This window comes from Glycine soja, chromosome 5 (assembly GCF_004193775.1).
Source record: "Glycine soja cultivar W05 chromosome 5, ASM419377v2, whole genome shotgun sequence".
Lineage (NCBI taxonomy): Eukaryota > Viridiplantae > Streptophyta > Magnoliopsida > Fabales > Fabaceae > Glycine > Glycine soja.
In genome coordinates, this window is record NC_041006.1 from 598,673 (window position 1) to 622,572 (window position 23,900).

A 23,900-nucleotide genomic window follows, 5' to 3' on the forward strand; every position below is an offset into this window, starting at 1 on the left:
AGATTTTACATAAGATCCTCATATGACAATTTTGTAACTATGTTGTTTAATCTTATTATGTTCTTTTTAACATAGGTTGTGGATTGGCTTAAGTTGCATATGCATATCAACACTAACTGTCTTTGGTAGTCTAAATTCTAATGCATTGAATTAGCACCCGCATATTGTCTAGTTTGTTTGTTTCCTCTAATACTTTTGACTTTAGCCTGGTCTGATTTTGCTCCTCTACATGTCCAAAAGAATATTGATCTATTTCGCATTGCCGTCATCTACGCAAAATCTATTTGCCAAGAAACAAAAACAAGAAACGAAACAAGTTGTTATTTGACACCTGTTTTAATATATTTTTCTCTTTGTTGACTGAAAAAAAAAAGGGTTGTTTAAGACCAACCAATCCTCACTCACTAACGTTCAAACTCGTCTATTTCACACATTTGACCATCGCACTCTCTCAGTTTGAGAACGAAATCACGCTATTTTGGTCTCAAGGGTAAGTAACACCTTTCCATCAAAAGGTAAGTAATACATATAAAGCATGCGATATATGACTATTATTTTCAGTTTTTTTGTGTTGTTTTTTCTACCATGATTCCGTCTCTAAGACTAGAGAAAGGAAGGAAACATATGTACCCAAAATTAAACTGAACTGATTAGTTGGGTTTCTCATGTCATCTCAATCTCAGCAACTCAATTATTTTCTTTTTTACTTCTTGGGATACTTAAATGGATTCTACGTTTACATATAACTCATTTACTTTTTATAATTTATCCAACTCACCCCTACGATTCCGCAACTTTAAAACTTTACTACATGAGTCCCACAAATAACCTTGTATCCTTACATTTTATTACTATTTCATAAAAACACATGCATGAGATCCACAGTAGCTCATTTGCTATCATATAAACCTTTTTTTTTTATTTTAAAAACTCCAAGCATCGATACTTAAATAAATAATTGGTGCTTAACAAACTTGTGCTAGTGTCTCTAACTGCTAACGCTTGATAAAAATCAATCTTATTAAGCATTCCTTCTAATGAAAAGTGGAATATTAATCATGTTCTGAGAAATATTCAACGGTTCCATGATTATATGATTTTTCTTATAAAAGACCAAGGGAAAATTCGTTCTACTCCGGTGTATCCCACGCTGGATTCCTCCAAAGATGGGGTGCTGTAAAATTAATGTTGATGGAAGCTGTATGTATCCTTCCCAAGATCTGTGATCATATTCTCATTCCTCTTCTTCATGGCCTTCAGATCTCCTAAGAGAAAGGATTTAGGTGTATCACTTGTTAGATAGATAACTCCAATCTGGTTGGTGTTGTTAATTCTGGAACCCGTACTCCTTTGCATCCCTTATGTAAAGGTTTTGGATCTCATGAATATTAACTAGTCGATCTCTCTAGCTTGTTAGTAGAGAGGCCATTGTCTTGCTAATCATGGGGTGAGTGAAGCAACCCCGATCTCTTAATTTGGAATTATTAAAAAATATGTTGTAAAAAAAATGTTATTTACATTCCTCTTGTACAAGTATCAGGATTTTTTTCCTTCTAAAAATATATTTTAAAATATAAAATACACTTATAAGTTATAATCACCAATATTGAAAAAGCAACATTGAAATGATAGATATATCTTATCCTCTAGGATATACTCCCTTCATGAGATAAATCCTTTGCTCTTCTTTTTTATCCGTAAAAATCAAAGATAATGTCAAAAGATTACAATAATTCATGCATCCTTATCAACCAACTCAACTAAACTCTCCTAATAATCTTCTGCTCTTCTAAATACAATTAAATCCGTTCAGCATATTGATATACATTTATATATACTATGTTTTTGCGCACGTATACTTCCGTTTTCTTTTATTTATTCCATATACTATGGAAAGCCAGAACGCCCAGAACCCGGTGATTTAGTTTATTACAAATCTAGATACCAGTTTTTTTTTTTTTTCCTTTAACATAACTGATATGAAGACTAACTATCCAATTAAACTGTCAGGCGGCAGCATAGCAAATGCCATATGCAGTGGAGGGAAAAACATTTGGGTCACAATTTCAAAATTCATAAAAATCAGTTCATGAGTATCTCTCTACATGCACATAAATTTCAACGGCGGATTATATGAATAAATACAATACACTGGAAGGATTTATTGTCAGCAATATAAATGAAATTTCTAATTTCCATCAACCATTCAATACACTTCAACACTAGCCATTCTAGCCAACATTCTGTGTATGTCAGGATTTGGTTGTCTGGTGATATGAATTTATTGAAACACAGAACGACAGATTGCTACATTACTGAGCTATGTAGTTATTTGCGTTCATCTGAATTCTGAAGGGTAACTTTTAGGTAGGATATAAGAGAGAAAGAGGTGTTTAAATTACAAGATCTCATTATCTCAATAAATTACATTTTACATGTAACTCAAGGAATAGCATCTCAAAAATTAGTAGTAGTGTCTGCCGCAAACAAAAGTTCACATATGGTAATACAACTACAATTGAGACGTTCCCCCATCCCTCAAGTATGTCTCAAACCATCATTGAATGTTACCACTGAACGTCGGGTGTTTCAATATCAGTCAAACCATGATAAAGTTCATATCTTCTTGTTCACTTTTCCACTCTGTTAGCCATACTGTTCAACTGTTTTTCCAACTGCAAGCCAAACCCCAAAAGTGAGATACCCTAAACAATGACTTGCAGAATTACAAATGACAAATGTATAAGAAACCTATTCTAGTTAGTTATTGATACTTGACATAATATGAAGAGTCCTACTATAACCCAACAACAGTAAGTAATACTGACGACAACAGGTAAATAATCAACAAAGAAACTTCTTACTAAATAGCACACAGCTTCAGTAGTAAATTAGTAATGAAACTATTTCCAAATTTATGGATTGTTTGATCCTTGGGTGTACTATCTCTGCCTCCCCTCACCCATGGACTGCTAGATCTTGGGAAAGAATACCACTACAGGCAACTTGTTTCAGCATACCCTCCCATTCCACATAAGTCTTTGGACTTTCTTTGTACATCCACCCTATTTTCCTAGTTAACGGAATGTTTAACCTATTTTCCCAGGTAATGGACAGGTATTAAAGTTAAACTTAGGGTCATTTTGGGTCATGAAATTGGACCTTGAAATTGCAATTATGATGTTTCGAAATCCTTTTAGAATTGGAATCACAATTCCATGGAATTCTTATATAAAATAAAACTAACATTTCCCAATTTCTAACCTTTACCCTTCAAATTACAATTTTTAGCCTCACTTTAAATTGGAATCACAATTCTAAGGTCCAATTCCATGGAATTATTATATTGGAAATGTGATTCCCTGGGGTCAATAATGCTGAGACAACAATGCACTATCTACATTTGAATGTCCTCAGAAACTAAGGCAAGTCATTGTTACGAGTGGATAATGATTAGAGTAGATAAATTGTCAATTTAGAATCTACATTGCATAGGCAATGAGTAATAAATTTGAATGAATCTATCTTAAAGAAAATAATAAGAAAAAAAATACACAATAAAGAAGGAACAAGTTCAAAAAGTTATTTACATTTCTTGAGATTGAAACAAGAGCACAATACCAAGAAAACAATACTCAATCTAAAAATGGTTACGTATATGAAAGACCAAAATTAAAACATACCTGAACATTTTTCATCTTTTGTCTTTGCAATTCCTCAACAAGGCTTCCAATGCTGACATAAGAGTTGAAAATAAGATGTATGTGGAATTTAATTTAAAGATTAAGGAATCAGAAACTCAGTTGCATCCATATACCTCTGTTGGAGTTGAATCACCTGAAAATGCAGCTCTCGCTCCCTAGTTGTTGCAGGTGGTGCCTGAAAGTTGCACAAATATGAGACCATTTAACAAAACAGCAAGAAAGTAGCAAACTCCTGCACAAGTAATCAAAATATTTCTCAAACCTGCTTCTCCAATTTATCTTTTTTTTAAAAAGACTGTTTTTCACTGTTCCAAAATTCAATGTATCAAATTCCTTTAATATTTTTTATGGGCCTCATATCATGGATCCCCAATGAAGGTTTACCATTGAAAGAGGAAAGAGAATGAGGATAAGTTTGAAAATAGGGATGTCAATGGGAAGGGTTTGGAGTAGAGAAAATGCAGTCAAACTCTTTTCTGCATAACAAAATTATGTCACTGCATCTAAAGTTGTGATCTACAACATTTACAAATTACAACAATCAACACATCTCACCATTAAAGGAAGAGTATGATAAGAGAAAAAATTGTATCATAGTAATTTACCTGCAACATATCACCTGTCCCTGCCTCTACTGATTCTGTATTCTTGCCTGTAACAAGAGAAGAAATTAAAATTCAAAAAACTGAATTGCCAGATTTAAGGGGCAACATGCACACACACACACACACAGAGGCATTACCAGAAGATTGTTCGGCATACTTTATTAATTTAATAATCTCTTCCTGGCAAAACCCAATGGAAACTACGGTTATGCCTTAGACTTGTCAGTGTTAGAAAATAGAAAACTAAGAAATGCTACAGAAACATACCCTCTGCAAACCATTATGTTGCAAGATGCACTGCAGTGATGGAAGAATAGCGGTAGACATGAAATTTTGATTTGGTGGACTGGTAGGACTAACAACTGGGCCAGATGTGCTGTTTGAAGGACCCTAAATGAGAAAGAAATGGCAATGGTTACAAAGCCATTGCCTAAAACATAAATCACCTAAGTTCCATCCTCAACAATTGATAGTAATGAAGTCAAACATTCAAGCAAAGATGAAGGGATACAATTTTAATAAATAGTATAGTCTGGATATAATGAGTCTGGCAAGATCTAATCAGAAATTAATAGGAAAATGCAGAACTCAGATGTGCTTGTTAGGACTAACAACTGGGCCAGATGTGCTGTTTGAAGGGACCCTAAATGAGTAAAAGAAATGTCAATGATTACAAAAAAAAGCCATTGGCTAAAACATAAATCACCTAAGTTCCATCCTTGATAATCACTATTAATTAAGTCAAATATTCAAGCAAAGAGGAAGGGGTACAATTTTTTAAAACATAGTATAGTCTGCATATAATGAGACTGGCAAGATCTAATCAGAAATTAATACAAAGATGCAGAACTCAGATATATGATTGTACCATTTGATGATTCACCATAGACCAAAGAAAAATGCCAATACACACTTCTTTCTGCAAACTCTTCATTATAAGGTGAATTTCATGAGGGTCCCACCAAATAGGAAGGTGGGACTCACATGATTCAGTAGGTCCCACATTACTTTCACCCACTAATAAAAAATGTGTCGAAGAAACTGCTTTGCTAACCTCTAAAAAGAAAATTTGTTCAAGGATACTAGTGGGGACAAAAGGATCTTCCATTTGATACATACCATTGGACTGAGATCTGTCAATGTGAACCGCCCCCTACGCCGGAAAAATGCTCCATCCGATGTGTCATCAACTGCACATAGAAAAAGCATTAAAAATATATGTATGAGACATTTCCCAATGCATTTATTGAGATAAAGTAAAAATCTAGCTGACATAGGAGAAAGAAAATGGTAAAGATTATCAAAATACCAATCAGTTTAACAAGAAAAATACACATACCCAGTGGAAGGTTGTTGGTGTCTCTTTTCTGCCGATATTGCAATGGACCACTGTGATTCCTCTCTGAAGAATACTTTGTTTGTAGATAATCCCTTTTAAGATAAACAAAACATTTGATAGCACATTAATACTGCAAGCCAAATATGCAACAGTAGTAAAGCAACAAGAACATCTATCAGAAAATAAGGATCCCACTTCTCTCAGTCCCAGATCATTATAAAACCAAGCTTTCAACAGATGCCGAATTTTCATAAATTCTCAGTAATCATGTTTCATTTTCTAATGCAACCAATGCAATTGCACAATTTCTTTTAAAAAAACAAGAGTGAAAAAGACAGGCACAAAAAAAAAGTCAGAGACATTGCACAGCATGCGAAGTTACAAATATTAAGCATTTGCTTCAATTTGCTCAAATCTTTTAAAAAAAGAATTCGTTTCCAAGAAAGGCTCTGAGAAATTCTAATAACAATTCCAGAAAAGAATTGGAAAGCAAAAATGACGCTACAAAAAATTGCTCTAAAAATAAAAATTACCTGTCCCCATCAGTAACAACCATTTTGGGAAAAAGAAAATTATCAGGTAGTAAAGAACCACTTGGAAACTTTTTTTGCTGACTGGTAGTATTTTGTTGTAATGAAGTACTTGGCCTAGAGCTTTCATTGTCAATTCTTCCATCATGATCCAAATCTCTTGGACTGCTGTTATTAATGTCATCTTCACACATATCAAAGCACCCTCTGCATAATTTACATATGAATAAGATAAAAATATTCTCTAATCAAAACTGCATTGCTATTTGCTAAACTAGTACATAATTTTAGAAAATGCTAGGAAGAATTTAACTTAGTCACCTGAAAAAAAACTGAGTTGATAATTCAATTAAGTACATCCCATTTACAACATCCAAAATTTGTCTTTATTTCTTTATAAGACAAAAAAAACTAAAAACATGTATAGCATTCTATATTCTATACTTTCTATAAAAGAATGGAGAAATGAATCTGAAAGGAAATTGCATAAACTTCCACATACATCATATACTAAATTTTAATGATGATATGAGAGATAACCAAAGGACTGTTTGTATATTATAACTTATAGGTGCTTTATTATAAATAATAACTAAACAAAATAAAATAAGCAACCCGATTACTAACAATACAACCAACAGTGAGTCAGCTTGAAATATAAGCTTCCACATAATTGGAAACATAATGATATCATAACCCATACACAATACTAACACTTCAAAATAAAAAATAAGTAGAGAAGAAAGAATGGAAAAAATAACCATACTTAAGTGCTTGAAGAGGTTTAGTAGGAAATGAAACAAGTGAACCCTCCAAATCCTGAAGATTGTTGAATCCATCCTGAAATAAGAGATGTAAATCCTGTCCAGTATACTTTAAGAAAAGTTTATAGTTCGCAAAGAACATAAGGTAAAGAAAACATAAGATCAATATCAGACAATAACAGTACCTCCTTGTCCTGCGTGGGTGCATCATCTGAATGATTAGCTGCTCCAGCTGATAGCCTCTCTGCAGAAACTTTGAAGTTGTCCAATCTGTCTTTTTGCTTCTTATCCCTTTGTGGCTCTTCTGCATTAGGTATGTCATCATCTTGAATCTGTTGGCAATATAAAAAATGTTTACAAGAAGAAAGATAGTAATGCCTAACTTTTCAACCTAATTAAAATAAATAAATAAGACGAAATAGGAAGGTAAAAAATACTTACAAGAGCGGCTTGACTTTTCAAATCCTCCAGGTTAAAATTCCAGGCACTGATTCCTCGAATATATTCTTTCTGTAAATGAAATAGTTGTTCAATTTAACACATTCTTAATTCTTAATTATATTAAATGTTTTACAAAATGAAGTATGGATACAATACAACATAGACACAAGAATACAGTGAGTAAAGTGACATAATGGGAAACCACACTCATAAAAATCATCACCTTGCACAGAAACAAGCATTTACTATGAAGAACTTAAAATGAACCTACCTGAGATAATTGATCTTTATCTTCATAAAGAGCCTTGTTCTGCACCAATAAATCCGCCTCTTTAGCCTGGAACATAAGCAAGAGGAATGATAACAAAACCCAAACAATTTTTACACAGAACAGAAGAGTTTGCAAATGAACAACAAACCTTCAGCATTCTAAAACGATCTCCTAAAGGAGCAAGGCCTTCTAAAATGGTGCGAGCTAAATATTTGCTGGCACGTGCTTGTTTAAAGAAGTGGTGTTTTAAAAGCTTTTCTGAACTTGGACGCTTTTTTGGGTCTTTTACTAAGCAGGTGGCAACCAACTCTTTGAAAGCCTGCAAAGAGATGAGGAAAAATTTAGATGAAAATAACCAATGTAAGTAATAGATGCTTCAAAGTGTTTAGTAAACACCATAAACCTTTGAAAATTTTTTGTCTCTTTCATAGTCAAGACCTGGAGGGGCATTTTGTAAAGTCATGAGCAAAACCTGCATCCAAAAAAATAAGGGGAAAAAATTCAACCCAGAGCTCACAGAAATAAACAGGGACTTTCTCTGTCAGTAGTTAAATGCAAATATTAGAAAACAAGAAAATTACCTTCATAGGTGGATACTTGGAAAATGGGGCATGACCATGAGCAAGTTCAAGTGCCGTTATACCAAATGACCATATATCTGCTCTGTTAATAGAGAAAATTAAAATAAAAATATAGAACTCAGCAAAGACTAAGATATCAGGGCACAAAACGATGATGATGACGATGTGGATAAAATTACATCTGAAAGGGAAGGGAAGAATAGAAGACACTTACTTAAAATCATATCCATGTAATTGCTGCATAACTTCAGGAGCCATCCTGTGTAAAATAAACACAATTCATAGCTTCAACAGTCATACATACAATGGTAGCCAGATGGAAAACTACAACAAAAGAGGATTAGTAGGATGGTACCAGCAAGGTGTTCCAACAAAAGTGTTTCTTGAACGTTGCCTATCTCCAGTATCAAACATACATGCTGACACTCCAAAGTCAGCTAGTTTGACTGCACCATTAGAATCAAGCAGAATATTCCCAGCCTGCATGGTTAAAAATAACTAAAGGAGGAGGAAAAGGAGAAGACCAGAAAACCAAAAACATGGAGAAAAGGGAAAGAAAAAATTCATGCATGTAAAAAAAGTAGTTCTTGGATTCAGCTACAGCTTTACAAGCACCACAAAAGCAGAAAATGGAGCTCTACCAAAATCTCAGATTCAATCAATCAATTCTATTTAGTTTATGATTAAGAAATCTAGCTGTAAGATTCTCAATTTTCAATGTCAAAAGGGTGCATAGCTTTTAAAAAATAATAGGTCAGATAGTTGATGCACAATACCTTTACATCTCTATGTATGTGACCATGGGCATGAAGATAGACAAGAGCTTTGAGAACTTCATGCAATAAAGTAGCAATAACAGGCTCTTCAAAACCCTCAGGATAGTTAGATTTCATTATATGAAGGCAAGACCCCCCTGCCATGTATGGCATCACAACCCATAGATTGTGTCCAGCAGTAAAAGAGCAATGTGCCCGTAAAACATTCGGGTGATCAATCAAGTTCATGGTCTGTACCTCTCTACGAATGCCATCCTGCATAATTTGCAGAGCTATCAATAAGAATTTATCCAATACGACAGCTACAGAATACAGTTGAAAGGATGAATAGACAATGAGTTAGAGATTGAATCATTGAAATTATCCTTGTATTAAAGCAAATAATGCAACCCACGTATATTTATTCAACAGACTAAAAAAGTGAACTGAGAAAACACATACATAAATTAACACCAAACAATGTAATGAATAATAATGATTGAAATCATCCTTTTTATAACTTCACAAGTCATTGAATACAAGCATGCTCCATTTAAGTGAAATGGAGAAATACTATAAAATATGAAAACAATATGTAATCTACATACCAAGTCATTATTGCACTTCTCTAGATCAAGAACCTTGATGGCCACTATCTCATTGAGTGGAACACAGAGAGCCCTGTATACGGAGGCACTAACGCCTTCACCAACTTCTTCATATAATGTGTAATCTTCTGCATTAAGAGGAAATCTTTTCTCCAAAACATGCTCCATTTTTCTTCTTATACCATAACATCAATATGTTTATTATTAAATGCACCACTGAAAAAAAATAGATCGCATACTGGAGTAGTGAAATCAATGTTATAATACTTCCAGGTTGGTAGCATTTCCCCTTTTCTCAAACCAAACTAGAAAGTACATCCAAAAACTTTACAAAGATGCTTTTTCCCCGAACCAAAATGTTCCTTTCAACTCCACTGATAATGTAATTGACAAATGCTCTCATTCAATGCTAATTAATATCGCAAAACTTTAAATTTGAGTATATTGATCTGCTTATTATTCAGCAAGGTGTAACAAATTAAACAGGCACTGTTAGATGTTACACAACTAAAATAGCATGAGATAAAAACAAGAGGTATCAATTCAGCACTGCATGCAGATAGGTAGGTGAAGAGGTCATCACATCAATCTCCAATATCTGCAGCAAAGGTCACAAAAGACAAATTCACTACTCAAGAAAATTAAACAATTGACCCTACAAATTTTTAAAAAAAATATTACCGAACAGAATTAGAAGTGAGATCCATAAATCGTGGAATATTAACACAAAAAGATCATATCAATTATACACACATACATACATACATGTGTTATGATTCATGAACCATCAATCTTAAAAGCTTAAGCTATTAGGTGAAGACACGTGAATGGTTTTATAATACATCTCTAACACGCCTCCCATGCAAGAGCTGTTTCGTCTCAAGGCATAGATAATGCACAGGCCCACTTACCTTGTGCTAAATATCTGAAACTCTTAACTATTTTTGAACAATTTTAATCCATGGTTGAGAAACAATTTAATACTTAAATTAAGGATGGTCAAACTGACTAGGGTGGTGAGTTTTGGCCATTTTCAAACTACTTTAGTTAAATATGTGTCATCCATAGGCTCATCTGTCCCCATACTTATCATCAAAATGGAGTAGTTTAACACATTGTTGAGCTTGGAGCCTTGGACTAAGTGACTAACACTCCTTGCTCAAGCCTTTCTCCCTACAAATATTGGGATTATGATTCATGCCTTTCTCACAAGTGTCTATCATATCCAGGGGTGTGCAAAAAAAACCGAACCAAACCAAATTTATAAAACCAAACTGTTTTGAGAGAAAACCAAACTGAAGCACTTTTTGAAGGTGGGTAATGGCTCTAATGTCTGCTTTTGGATTTCCTAGCAGCATATAAAATAAAATTCTACTACAAATCCCCCCTTCCCTTTCAAAATCCTCCTCCCATGGGGGAACAAATTATACCAGGGCATAAGGTACAGACTTCTTCCCAAATAAACAGTACTTTGGCATGATTAACCCTTAGCACTCAAGAGGTCAAACCTTGAAAAACTAAGCCTTTTAGATCCCATAAACATTGATAGATCTAATATCACATCCTAGTATACCCTCTTTCACTCTGCAAATCATGATTATTAGTTTATTACAATGAACTTTGATCTACAAGAAGTTCTACCTTCTTTCCATGTTTGTCATTATTTAACAAGAGCTGTCATTATATATGCATGAACTTTATTTCCAAGTTAAATTTATTCCTCTATTATCAAATTTCAATCCAACTAAAAATTAATAAATGGAAGAACATTTTCTATGCTTCCAATGACCTTTGTACGTGTTCAAACCAACCTAATCATGGAAGAAAATTCTAAGATAATCATCGGAAGCTCAATATGGTTCATGGTTCATTTGAATAATCAAGTGATCACATTCTGAGAAACTCATCAATGAATACATCAATAAATTTGAAATCAGAAAGTAAATTAACGAGGAATTTAAGGATAACAAGGGGAAGTTGAGGTGTAGGTGTTTGTGCATGCATATAGAAAACTTTCTAAGAAAAGAATATCATTTATCCCCAATAATTAGGTAGTAAGATTCCATGTATGTTGTATTTAAAAAAAACCTAAGACAATAAAACCAGCAATTAGGTTGGTATAGCTTATTAGATCAAAAAGGGTGAGTTGCTAACAAAGCAAGTTTCTCCTTCTAGGTAATGTTTGACTGACTTAGCTTATTTTGGGCTTCTCTTTTACTTAAAGGGAGAATTCGGACCAAAAAGAATTTTAAAAGAGCAACTTTTTTTTTAATGAAGAAAACATTAAAAGAATCAGAGCTTTTGAAAAAAGAAGCATTTGACATCTACTACTCCTTTTCCTTCTCTATTTCAAATTCCAAAATTCAAGAACACATTACCCAAGGAATTTCAACTTAAAAGTAACTTTTAAGCTTTAAAAATTATAAAATTACCAAACAACTTTAACTTTAAATTTAAAGCTCCATTCCACATTTTGTTCTTACACCCTTCAGCTGCTATTTCTCTAAGGAATTCCTTGTTTTGCCTTCTTATAAATTTTGGACATGTCCTAAGTCCCTGGACCAATATTTGAGGATTAGCTTTCATGATTTTGGTAGATGTAAGGAGAAGCTAAGTCTAAATGTTTTTCGCTAATATGAAATCTGTGCTACTATTTGGTGCACAACTCTCTAAATTTTAAAGGTGGGTTTATAAGGGACAACAGTTGATTTGGGATAAGACTAGGCATTAAATGGCTTTTGTTTGGAGTAAAGCACACAGTCATGTCAATGGGTTTCTCCAATAGTCTGCTGAGGGATTGGAAAGCTTTGCAACATTATTGTTTTCTTTTTCTTTATTGCTTACTAGTTTTGTACTTTCTCTTACATTATGGAGGATTCCTTATCCTCAGAACTCCCTAATTTGCTGTTTCACTTTATCTTTGTGGATTTCTCCTTTATTAAAAGGGGAAAAAAAAACAATTTCCTTAAAATCTTGAGAGCTCCTTAGTCCTAGCCAAGGATATTTTCCATGATTGAACCAGTAAAATAATCCAGTTGTCTGTCCATTACTCGTTGGCAACAAAAAAATATAATTCGTTTAATCCATCCTTTGTAAAGTCAGTATCAGTCCCTACAAATAAACCTTCAGCAGTTTTTCTTGTTGCTTAATTACATCACCAATGGCCAACATAAAACACCGCCAATACGTTGGCAACTCCAACATATCCCACAAGATTTATCATAAAGCCCTTTCCTAATGGAATCTGGTCAATCCAAAATATAAGATACAAATTTCTGGTACTTTTTTTAGGGCTGCAATGGATTTCCTAGCTGCATATAAAATTCTACTATACCCCTCCCCTCAAAATCCTCTTCTTGAAGGGGAACAAATAGTTCAGGAAAAGAGGTATGGGCATCCTCCTTCCCAATACAAACAGTATTTTCAGCAAGATTAGCACTCAAGCTTTCAAATGCTAAGTCTTCTGGATCCCATAAACTTTCAGAGATCAAATAACACATCTATGTTTACCTTCTACACATCAGCAAGCAATGATAATTAAAAAAAAAAACTGAGCTACGAAAAAGTCCACCTTCTTTCAATGTTTGTCTTAGCAAATTTCCCCTTTTATTTAAAAAAAAAAAAAAAAAAGCAATCTCCTTCAAACTTGAGAGCTCCTGGACCTCCCCTAGCCTAGGCAATTTCCCATGATTAAGCCATCAAAATAGATTCAAAGATTCATGTAATCTCCTCAACATACAAGAAGCAAAATTAAAATAATCCAGCAGTCCATCCATCACTCTTTGGCAACAAATAAATGTAATTTGTTTAATCCATCCTTTGTAAAGCCAGCATCACTAGAAATAAAACCTTCAGCAGTTCAACCAAACATCAGTTTTGTTAGTTGCTTAATTATATCTCCAATTGCCAACACAAAATATTGCCTGTATCATGGCCAATTCCAACCTACAACACGAGATTTATCATAAGCTCTTCTCCTAATGGAATCTGCTCAATCCAAAACATTAGATACAGATTTCTTATACATCCTCTAGTGCTGCAATGGATTTCCTATCCTAGCAGCATATAAAGTATAAAATACCTTATTATGTAGCTCAGAGTAGGAGTTGTAGCAGATATTAGATACCTTATTATGTAGCCATACTATGGTTCCTTTTCAAACTACATTAGTTTTATTTTGGAACCATGAGTATGGACCTAATTTTTTGTACTTAGTACCTCTGGTACTTATATCAATATATTAATATTTTTGCTGATAAATAAAAAAAGTATAAAATTCTACTAAAACTCCCCCTTCCCTATCAAAATACTCCTCCTACATGAGAACAAATAACATCAGGGCATAAGTTACAGACTTCTTCCCAAATAAACAGTACGTATGCGTGCTTAGCAAGCTAAGTCTTTTAGATCCCATACATTTCAAGCAATCTAATGACACATCTAAGTATACCCTCTTCCTCTATGCAAGCCATGACTATTACAATAAACTTAGAGCTACGAAAAAATCCACCTTCCTTCTGGGTTTGTCATTAGATTATTTACCTAATCAAGGGCTGCTATCGTCTATTCTCAAATCTCTATCCACCAAAAATTCAATAAACGGCAGTGTCAATAATAGACGACTGTTGCATTAACTAGGACGCAAAACCCAGTGATGGAAAAGATGCATAAACCAAAAAATTACAAAAGTGCCAACTAAACCTCCAAATCTAATCTCCGATTATGAAAGCAACATTAAAATAAAATAAAAAAACCACATCTTTCAAAGATTTTCAACATTTATCAGCAATTATATAAAAAAAAACACTTATCAGCGCTTTAACTACAACAGAGCCACGAAATTCGGCAAACAAAAACAATCCACACGCATTCGATCAACGAAATCCACAACCGCAATTCACTGATAAAGCAAAACTCCAATTATGAAAGCAAAAAATTAAAAATAAAAAAACACATCTTTCAAAGATTTTCAACATTTATCAGCGCTTTAACTGAAAAAAAAAAAAGCCACGAAATTCAGCAAACAAAAACAATCCACGCGCATTGGATCAACAAAATCCACAAACGCTCAATTGACTGATAAAGCAAAAGAGCAAACAACACTCACATCGCCATCACGAAAGGGCGAACGGAAAAGAGAGAGAGAGAGATTTTCCGTTTCGTCAACGATCGGAAAGCGACAGATTGAGAACACTGAAATTGAGAATTAAAGGAAAAGGAGAGAAATTGACGAACCTAGGGTTTGCGGAGAAGAAGCGTTTACAAGAATCTGACCGAGTCAGGCTCAGAGAAACAGTAGTGTGACCGAGTGAAATCGAAACGACGCCGATTCAGCTCAAATTCAATTGCTCATCCATGGATGGGATTGAGATTTTTCATTCACTCTTCAATTTCACATAAAAAAAATCGCTTCTTCAATCTCTCTCTCTCTCTCTCTCTTTTTCTGAGCTTCGTTTTTCTGTGCCACGACACAATACAACACTCTTCAACCTCGATTCAATCTCCCTACTGACTGGTCTCTCTTATTTTCGGGACACGCTTTATTTATACTGCAAATTTAATTATGAGCCAGATTGGTTCTCATACTTGCCTTCTAACATTAGAATAATTAAATAGGGAAAATAAATATATATTTTTTCGACTTTAATTATTAATAGGGAAAAAACATTGACAGAAAATAAATAAAAACAATAAATGCTGTAGTGGGGCCCGCCAGGAGATTTCAATTGAAGTAGGTGAATTTATCGGGACTTTTCTTGATTTTATCGGCAAATTTTCGTGTTGTTTTTATTTTATTTAATTAAAGAAATACTATCATACTTAATGCCTACATGTAACAAAAGAAAAATACTAAATGCTTATATTAATGGGTACTATCAAGTTGTTCCGGTATGATTATTAGGCTTAAATTTGAGCCTTAAATATATACTAAAAATACATCTAGTATGTTACTAAGATGCGTAGATTAATTTATACTATCAAGTTGTTCCAACATAACTATTAGCCTTAAATATAAATTAAAAGATATCATACTAAAATGTATGGATTAATTGGTATTATCAGTATAATTATTAGTCCTAGATTAATTGGTACTATCAAGTTGGTCCAATCTAATTATTAGTGTTAAATTTGAGTTTTAAATATAAAAATATGTTAAATAATATAAAAAATAACTAACTTGTATATTAGTAGTAGTATTTTATTAAACTTCAATAAAATTATCTTCAATAAAAAATATTTGGATAAAAAACTTAAATCAGCAATAAATTCTAATTCTAATAAGGACAATCAACAAGAGTTAGCACATTAAGAAGATACCCTCATAAGTTCATATCCAAACATATTAACAAGAATCAAATATTATAATTTGTAAGCATCCATATATAAAAATGTACAACGAGTCATTTTTATGTAGGCTTTCACATCCATTAGAATTAAGAGTTTTAGATAAATCATTAATAATGTTGATTTTCAGTTTTTCTTATCTGATCATTACTAAATTGCCATTTGACCCTATTAGCAATTGTTAAGGCATGAACTTTGGTGTTGAGTGTGAAATTTATGTATTTATGGCATATTGGCATCATGATTATTGTATCTCTATTATTCTAGTTAGCATCATGGAAAACAGAAGAAAAATGAATATAAAATCTTAAAATCATAATAATTTGAAAATACATCTTATATAATAAATAAAGTCAAATAAATAAATTTTTATATAAGTAAAAATATTATCCTCAAAATATAGACATATAAATTAAATGAACATTAAAAATATAAAAAAAGTGACTTCATCCGGTATCTTATTTTAAAGTACTAATCAAACTAAAATAAATTTAACTAAAAAAACTATGTCTTCAAGTTTTCTCAAACTCAACAACTTCTTTCTCATGTTATGAAAATAACACTTTTTTGTGTAGCATAGAGAAGAATAAGAGCTTCCATTTGAATGGGTGCTCTAAATTTCTCAAACTCCTTGTCCAAATAATTCACACTCATCTATGTTGTGGTAGTTACTATGCATGTGAAAATTGTAGTCCATCTCATCCTATTTATAAGACCCAAATTAGAAGTAATGTTAGACTCTTTATATAAGACCTAATCCAAAATGTACATTACAATCATATTTTCATGACATGTTCTTTTTCACCTCCTATAATGCAATAAAAACACGATTATGTTGTATATTTTTATACAACAAAATCATATTTTCATTGCATGTTTATGAAAAATTACAATGGAAAAAAGTTTTTGCTATGTTATGTGACAAATACACATGACAAAAATTCAATTTTGTTGGATCCAAAAAAAATGAAAAAAAAAACCTTACCCTGACACAAACATAAATGGCAACAAGGACTTCTCTGACGTCAACGTCAAGCTTTGGTAGCAACCTATACTGATGGACTAGGAAGATGGGAGAGAAGGAAATCAAGTGGGAAGGGATGGGGGTGGGTGTTTGCAAAATATTCCAAGAAGGGGAGAGGAAGAGGAAAGGGGAAGGCTATTTAGGAAATGAGAGAAGGGTAATTTAGAGTTTTAATAGTTTTTGAAAAGCATGGGGGTTAAAGTAGTAAAATTAGGGCGAGAATAGTAACACCTTGGTTAAATTAACACTGCCTTGTTTGGATTGGGCCATTTGCTTGCTACACTTTGTAGGTCTTGCAAAACCCTTTGAAACCTACCTGAAAAGAAAATTATATTTTTGCACCATTGTTTTCCTTTGTAAGTTACACTGTTCTTGAATTATTTTAAAATTTTTATTCTTAAATTATTCTTATATATAATAGAACGTGTACATTTTACCAGCACTGTGACCCATAAATACGCGTACATGTCAAGAATAGATTTCTAATAACTTTTAGAATTTAAATTTTGAAAATGATTAACAAAACATTCTAGAATTAAATATCCGAAACTTATTTAGAAACACTCTTCTAGAAATATCATTTTGAAATTTTAATTTTGGAATATATCAAACATTCTTTCAGAAATTTAATTCCGAAATGTTTTATAAATTACATCTAGTTCCGAAAGAAACACCGACTCGTCCATTTTATTTAAATAGGGATAATTTTATAATAACAAGAAGTAAAAAGGGAGAGTATAATTAAACAAAACAAAATGGTGCAAAAATTAACCTTAAACTGAAACACTGTTGAACACAACACATTGACATTGCTTTGTGGGCCTTTTGCTTTCCGCATCTCCATTTTACTTCCTGCACCCCTAGTTAATGAGTGGACAAAATTGACCTTCAAGAGGCAAAGACTAAGCACTCCCAACCCACTCCCTGTCATCCTCTGCACCACCGCAAGACACCCTTCCTTCCCTCTTTCTTCTTTTTCGTCCCAAACCCAACACCATCTGCCCCATTCGCGCCCCATCAACATTCCTTTGTAAGAAATACCACTGAACTGGAGTTAAGCTTCCGAAATCGGCTATACGAAAGGGAAATGGGTTTCCAGAATGGTTTATCTAGAATTGTGGAATAAGCTTCCGGAATATCCATTCTGAAAGTGTTATTTCGCAGCATATTTGTAATCCAGAACACCAATTTTGGAAGTGACATTGTTTGTAAACGTGTTCCGGACTAATATAGTTTTGTTTCTAGTTGTGTAGCTTATGTTGATTGGTTTGTTTAGTAATGTCAATAAGATTTTAAATTTCAATTTTATGGTTGCAATATGTATATGTTTCACGTCATCAAACATAAAAGGCCAAGAAAAATAACTAAATATTTGTTTTAAATTTGAATTTTATTTCGCAGCATATGTTTTTTGTCAATAGATATGATCTAAGGATGAATTGTCAAATGAAGTTGTGCTTTGTGTAAGTAGTTATGTTTTGTGATGAATAATTATTGGTGAGTTTCATGCTAATTAAAATTTATTTAACATACACTTTAGGCGTTTACTTCTCGGATTATTATGTTGTTCCAATGTGGTTTCATTTGTTTCACCAGCGGCATAAAGTGCACTGAATTAAAATATGTAGTTAGTATCCGAAAGCTTGCAAACTATATATATTACGGAATGCGGATTCTAGAAATTTATTTAGTCTTGGGAATGGGTTATCCGGAAAACATGAAAATACCTTTCGGATTGCTATTTACATTCCAGAATGATCAGTAGGGGTTATTAGCCTTGTTACAGCGCCACATCCTGCTGCAAACACGGGTTTGATGAATGCCTCTTTTGAGAGGTGACACCATTTCACCTGTATGTCGAAAAAATGATTATCATTTTGGATTATGTGTCTTGTTTGCAGCAGTTGCCTATGATAGGGAGACCCATTTATCATGTCCCCTCCCTTTTTGCCAGAGGCAGTGAAGATCCTACTGATGACTTATCTGGGCATTTCAACAGAGATAGAGGCTGTAACGACAGCAAATGCAAGTGTCAGAGTGAGGTTGACATGAGTGGAAGATCTTTATCACTGCTGTGTTGAGTCAGGCTTGTATGTTTGCTGACAAGTTCTCGACTCACTTTCATGTCACCTATCTCTAGTATCTCAGTAACTTGGATGATTGTCACGAGTGCGCATGGGAAGTAGCTGCACTAGCGTATTTCTACGATCATCTCTCCTATGCGAGCAATATAGTAGCAAGCAGGAGTCCATGTCTTGGTTGTTTGGTCCTTTGGCCTTTTTGTAGAAAACAAGCTTACATCACACACAAAAAACTATATCACTTAACACTCTTTCCTCATCAATCATCACAAGCCTAAATAACTTAGGCCAGGTTGATTTCGTGTTTTTAGTTTTGAAAATTTTAAAAATCAAACTAAGTTTTAGTTTTTGAGTTTTGTTTATTCTTTGTTTTTAGTTTTTTAAAAAATGTTACAAATGGAAGATAAATAAAATGAGTCCATCATTTTATCTTATCTCGTTTTATTATAAAATAATGGAGGTGACCGAGGTAGCGGGGTGGTAGTGGCGACAGTAACGGTGGTGGTGGCGATGACGACAATGATAAGGGTGAAATAGTGACGATAACGATGGTGGTGGAATGGTGATGGTAGTAGCAGTGGAATGGTGACAACAGTGTTTTAAAACCCAAATTGATTTGGCTGGTCGGGTCAATTGCGACCGAGAGGTCTGTCCAAGTAAAATTACCTATCAGATCGACCATGCATTGAATCTGATGCAACCCGATACGACCTGGCCGGGTTTCCAATTAAATTGATGACCCACTGACCATGGTTGGGTCACGCCCAAGGGAGGATATGCGCTAGGTCATACGGGTCAATTATGGTTGGGTATAAAAATTTTATTTTTTTAAATAGAGACTGGGTTATGCAGGTCAATTATTGACACACTAGTTGGACCATTAACCCAGTGACCCCATTCCTTGATCAGGTTAATCACTGGTTCGATTTTGTAAATTATGGGTGGTGGTGGGATGAAATAGTGACAATGCAACGATAATAACAATTGATGTGACATAATGGTGACAATAGTAGCAATGAAATGACGATGGTAGCAACGATGACAGTGGTAGTGACAATAACAATGGTGAAATGGTAGTGGTGATGATGACAACACTGGTTGGTTGGGTGGAATAGTGATAGCGATGACGATAGAGGTGATGGAATGGGGGGGAGAGGCAAATAGTGATAATAGCAGTGGTAGTGGAATGGTGGAGATAATAATGATGGAGATGGGAACGACTACATAATGGTGACGGCAATGATGATATGACGGTAGTGAAATAATGACAGTGGAGATAACAATGATGATGATAATGACAATGACAAGGACAATGGAGAGATGGTGATAGTATGGTAATGGTGGTTAGAATGTGTTTTTTAAAATTAAAAATCAAATTCACAAACATTTTTCTTGGTTTTGATAATGAATATAAAGCTATTTTGGAAATTGAGTTAAAAAATAATTCAACTATATTTTTATTGAACACGTTTTATTTTAAAAATTACATTTTGAAAATAAAAAATAGAAATTCATAACCACCTCAACGAGATCTTAAAGAATATTTCAAAGTGCTACAAACATTCCTCTTATTTAAATGTTTTTTTAAACAATTTTGGAACGTGGGTATGATGAAAGTTTCAAAATTGTAAATCTTTATTCAAACTTGAGTCACCGCATGACTGGAAAGTAAAAGCATAAAATAACTTGTTGAAAGCATGATTTTAACAACTTCAACCCTTAAAAGAACGATCCCAATTTCTTTATTTTCTCAAAAAGTATTTTTTTTTACCTGTAATCAAAAGCATTTTTCTTTTTTGCTAAAAATAAGGCCGTGAGATTTACGCTTTAAATCGATAGAGTCATATATTGATTAATACACATCTTAGCCACAACCCAATCTTGTTGGTCGAAAATCTTGTCACTACAGCTTTGGTATCATCCAAAGAAAATTTCCATGCTTGGAACTATTTGAAAGCCACTGCACAAGACTTTTAGATCAAATGGAATTAAGAGTCCACATTATTAACTAGTGGAGTGCATTATACGTTTGAAATGCGTCCAAAACTAGTTGCATTTTGTCACAATCAACAGAGTAATGAATACTAGCTCTCAATAAGGAAAAATTATCAAGGGTACTAATTACTAAGAGTATTGTTTTCAATATCAAGATTGTATTTAAATTTTATTGTATAATGTTTAAATTCAAATCGATATATAACATGGATAATTGGACTAAGAAGTGCTGTATATATTAGTACAACCATTCCATTTGTTGATCAGTTTTAATTTAATTGGGTCAACTTTGATAAGGAACTGTTTCCTTAACGAGAAATAAGTGCTTACAAGTGACTCACTTTCCAACTTTTAACAGCACAATGCCTACTAATAAACTGTAATGCCCTAAAAATACTCCTCTACTGTACAGTAGGAAAATGCTTAACTTACATTCCTATTTCGGATGCAGAAAAGTGTTAAAAGAAGATACTTTTTAACCTATTCTTTTTAATACACTTATTTTTTTCTTTTTATTAAAATTTATAAAGTCATGAAAAATGTTTACTCCTATTAAATAAGAGACGAAATTTGTAACATTTTATCATTTTTAATAAATTTGAATTAATAAGAGAATGTGTATTTTTCTTTAAAGAGGATTATGTTAGAGAATCCATTTTTAACATTTTCTTTTAAGCGGAAGGAAGAAAGATGGAAATAAAAATAAAAAGAGAGAGGAATTGTTAAATGTGACTAATGATTTGATAAAAAAATAATGAGAGATGTAAAAAAAATTGAAGTGATTTTTTTCATGCTTAAAAAAATAAAAAATTGAAGTGATAATAAAATGAAAGAGAACTTGAGTATACAATCATAATAACCCAATATAATATCTCTACTAAAATGGTTTTAATTTAATTTCATTTTTTTCTGTTAGCTTGAAACATCTTATAAAAATAGATACTGATTTGGTTTAAAATGGGACTAAATTGAACTTATTTTTTAAAAAAATAAAAGAATCAAATTAAATCTATTTCAAAAAATAAGTATCTAATTGAAATTTTTAAAAATTAAAGGATCAAATCAAACTTAATATTACATACATAAATTAAGAGAAAAAAAGTAATTTCATCTTAATTTTTCTTTTTATCTTCATTTCTCATTATATCATTTAGGATGTATTTGATAGAGAAAAAATAAAATAAAAAGAAAGATAAATTTTTAAAATTTAATGTAAATACCACAGATATACTAATATATTTTAATTCAAATATTTTTTTTCACTCTAACAAAGTTACCCTTAGATCTCATATCATTTTAAAAAAAATGTCTTCCTTTTTTTCCCTTGACTTTTATCTATCTTTTCCTACGATTCACCCCTACATCTCAAAATGGAGCATAAGTTAAGCATTTCCCCCTTTTTGTTGCACTTGCATGCGCAGCACACGAAGGGGACTTGTTGTGTAACAGTTTAAGAGTGCCGGAATCCTAGGAATTCTCTAACCATACAATGCATATGTATCTCTCCACAATGTCAGAAATCATTGCATCGTATACTTTTCCACACCCACCCAACATATTAATATTTGGACGTGAGTAACACACTATTAATCTAAAACAATTCTTTAACATCTTCATTATTACTAGCTCCTGACATAAAGTAAGTGCCATTTTAGGTTTAGATCGAGAAAAAATAATAATATATAGATAAAATAAAATAATAATTTTATTGAATAAATAAAAAATAATATTAATATTAAATTTAAAAATTAAAGTGATATTTATTAAAAATATTAATAGAAAAAAATAATTAATGTTATATTAAAAAATCAAATATAATATTAATTTTGAGACAAAGGAAGTATTAAGTAACAATACAGGCAATTTGTTAAGAACATGTTTGTTTAACCTTTTGAAAATGATATTTTAAATTAAATATGTATAAAAAATTACCTTTTTATACAATTTTATAAAGTTGACGCTGTTTTTTTAGCTATAATTATAAAAATAATTGTCTTAAAAAAATTAAATTTTCATCAAAAAATAGAGACAAACTCTTTTTCTTTATATATATATATATAGACACACACATTTCACTTAATATTAAGAAAATATAGCTGAAAAGTATATTTAAAAAATTTCATTATCCAACATAGTTTGAAGTGTTAGTTGAGTGTCATATTATGCAATAATCACTTAATTAGTGTAATAAGATCTTGGAAAATAAGGATAGAATTTTTGCATCTTCCTCGTCCACAAAAGAAAAAAACCCAACCACCTCACTTTTGCCACATTCCCAAACATTAGAACCACCTAATAATCCATATGTGGCCACGATCATTGACTTCCTAGCCATGCATAGTCAAATGCTTTAATATTTTTCATACCCAACTTTAGTTATTTTTGGAAGAACTATATTTTTTTAATCATAGAATTAATTGCATTTCACATTTCTTTCTTTTCATTCCGATCTCTCTTATATATAATTACAAAAAAGGAATTTTTTTCTCTCTCTTGCCGACACTTGCATGCATATGCATCCTTGTAATTGAAAAGATAGAGAGCGAAATATATACTTTCCCTTGAACATGCGCAGAAAGAGAGGGATAACTTGTGGTAATTATATAACTCGAGTACAAAAGATTAACAAATTAAAATCTTCGAAAGCTCTAGAATACACGCTACAGAAAATTCCTCTTAATTCCATGAACGAATAATATCACATAGCTAGCGTGACTCATAGAATGAAGCAAGACATCATGCACATGAGAATGTGTGTTCCAAGGTTTTAAATCTCCTAGGCTCTCAAAAGAATTAAACAGGTGTTCTTTTGGAGCCTTTATCAACAATCATATATATAATTATATATATGCATGCT

The 23,900-nt window shown here is 32.6% G+C and overlaps 1 protein-coding gene across 5 annotated transcripts; it reads right to left on the reverse strand.

Annotated features, from left to right (window-relative positions):
• Positions 1-2,160: 2,160 nt before the first annotated feature.
• LOC114411678 (serine/threonine-protein kinase BLUS1-like) lies at positions 2,161-15,177 on the reverse strand. Of its 5 annotated transcripts, none has more exons than XM_028375328.1 (21): positions 14,834-15,177; positions 9,599-10,196; positions 9,012-9,266; positions 8,591-8,715; positions 8,450-8,494; positions 8,236-8,317; positions 8,058-8,126; positions 7,803-7,973; positions 7,655-7,720; positions 7,384-7,452; positions 7,128-7,274; positions 6,945-7,018; positions 6,182-6,385; positions 5,649-5,740; positions 5,429-5,499; positions 4,577-4,699; positions 4,447-4,489; positions 4,310-4,356; positions 3,818-3,879; positions 3,684-3,735; positions 2,161-2,675 (listed from the first exon to the last, which is right to left on the reverse strand). In XM_028375328.1, exons 2-21 carry the CDS (start codon positions 9,764-9,766, stop codon positions 2,631-2,633), a joined length of 2,010 nt encoding a protein of 669 aa, XP_028231129.1. In that variant the 5' UTR covers positions 9,767-10,196; positions 14,834-15,177; the 3' UTR covers positions 2,161-2,630. The 5 variants fall into 5 exon arrangements, 4 of the variants coding, with proteins under 4 accessions (XP_028231129.1, XP_028231128.1, XP_028231131.1 ...); XM_028375327.1 differs by having other exon boundaries at positions 6,945-7,039; XR_003666511.1 differs by lacking the exon at positions 4,447-4,489 and having other exon boundaries at positions 6,945-7,039.
• Between the last annotated feature and the right edge of the window lie 8,723 nt (positions 15,178-23,900).

Excerpts from the sequence above, each read along its gene's own strand:
- LOC114411678 (XM_028375327.1), bottom strand. The coding sequence starts at position 9,766 with ATGGAGCATGTTTTGGAGAAAAGATTTCCTCTTAATGCAGAAGATTAC. Across the intron at positions 8,495-8,590 it reads TTTGTTGGAACACCTTGCTG|GATGGCTCCTGAAGTTATGC; the intron begins GTACCATCCTAC and ends TATTTTACACAG. Across the intron at positions 7,040-7,127 it reads CACCCACGCAGGACAAGGAG|GATTTACATCTCTTATTTCA; the intron begins GTACTGTTATTG and ends TATACTGGACAG.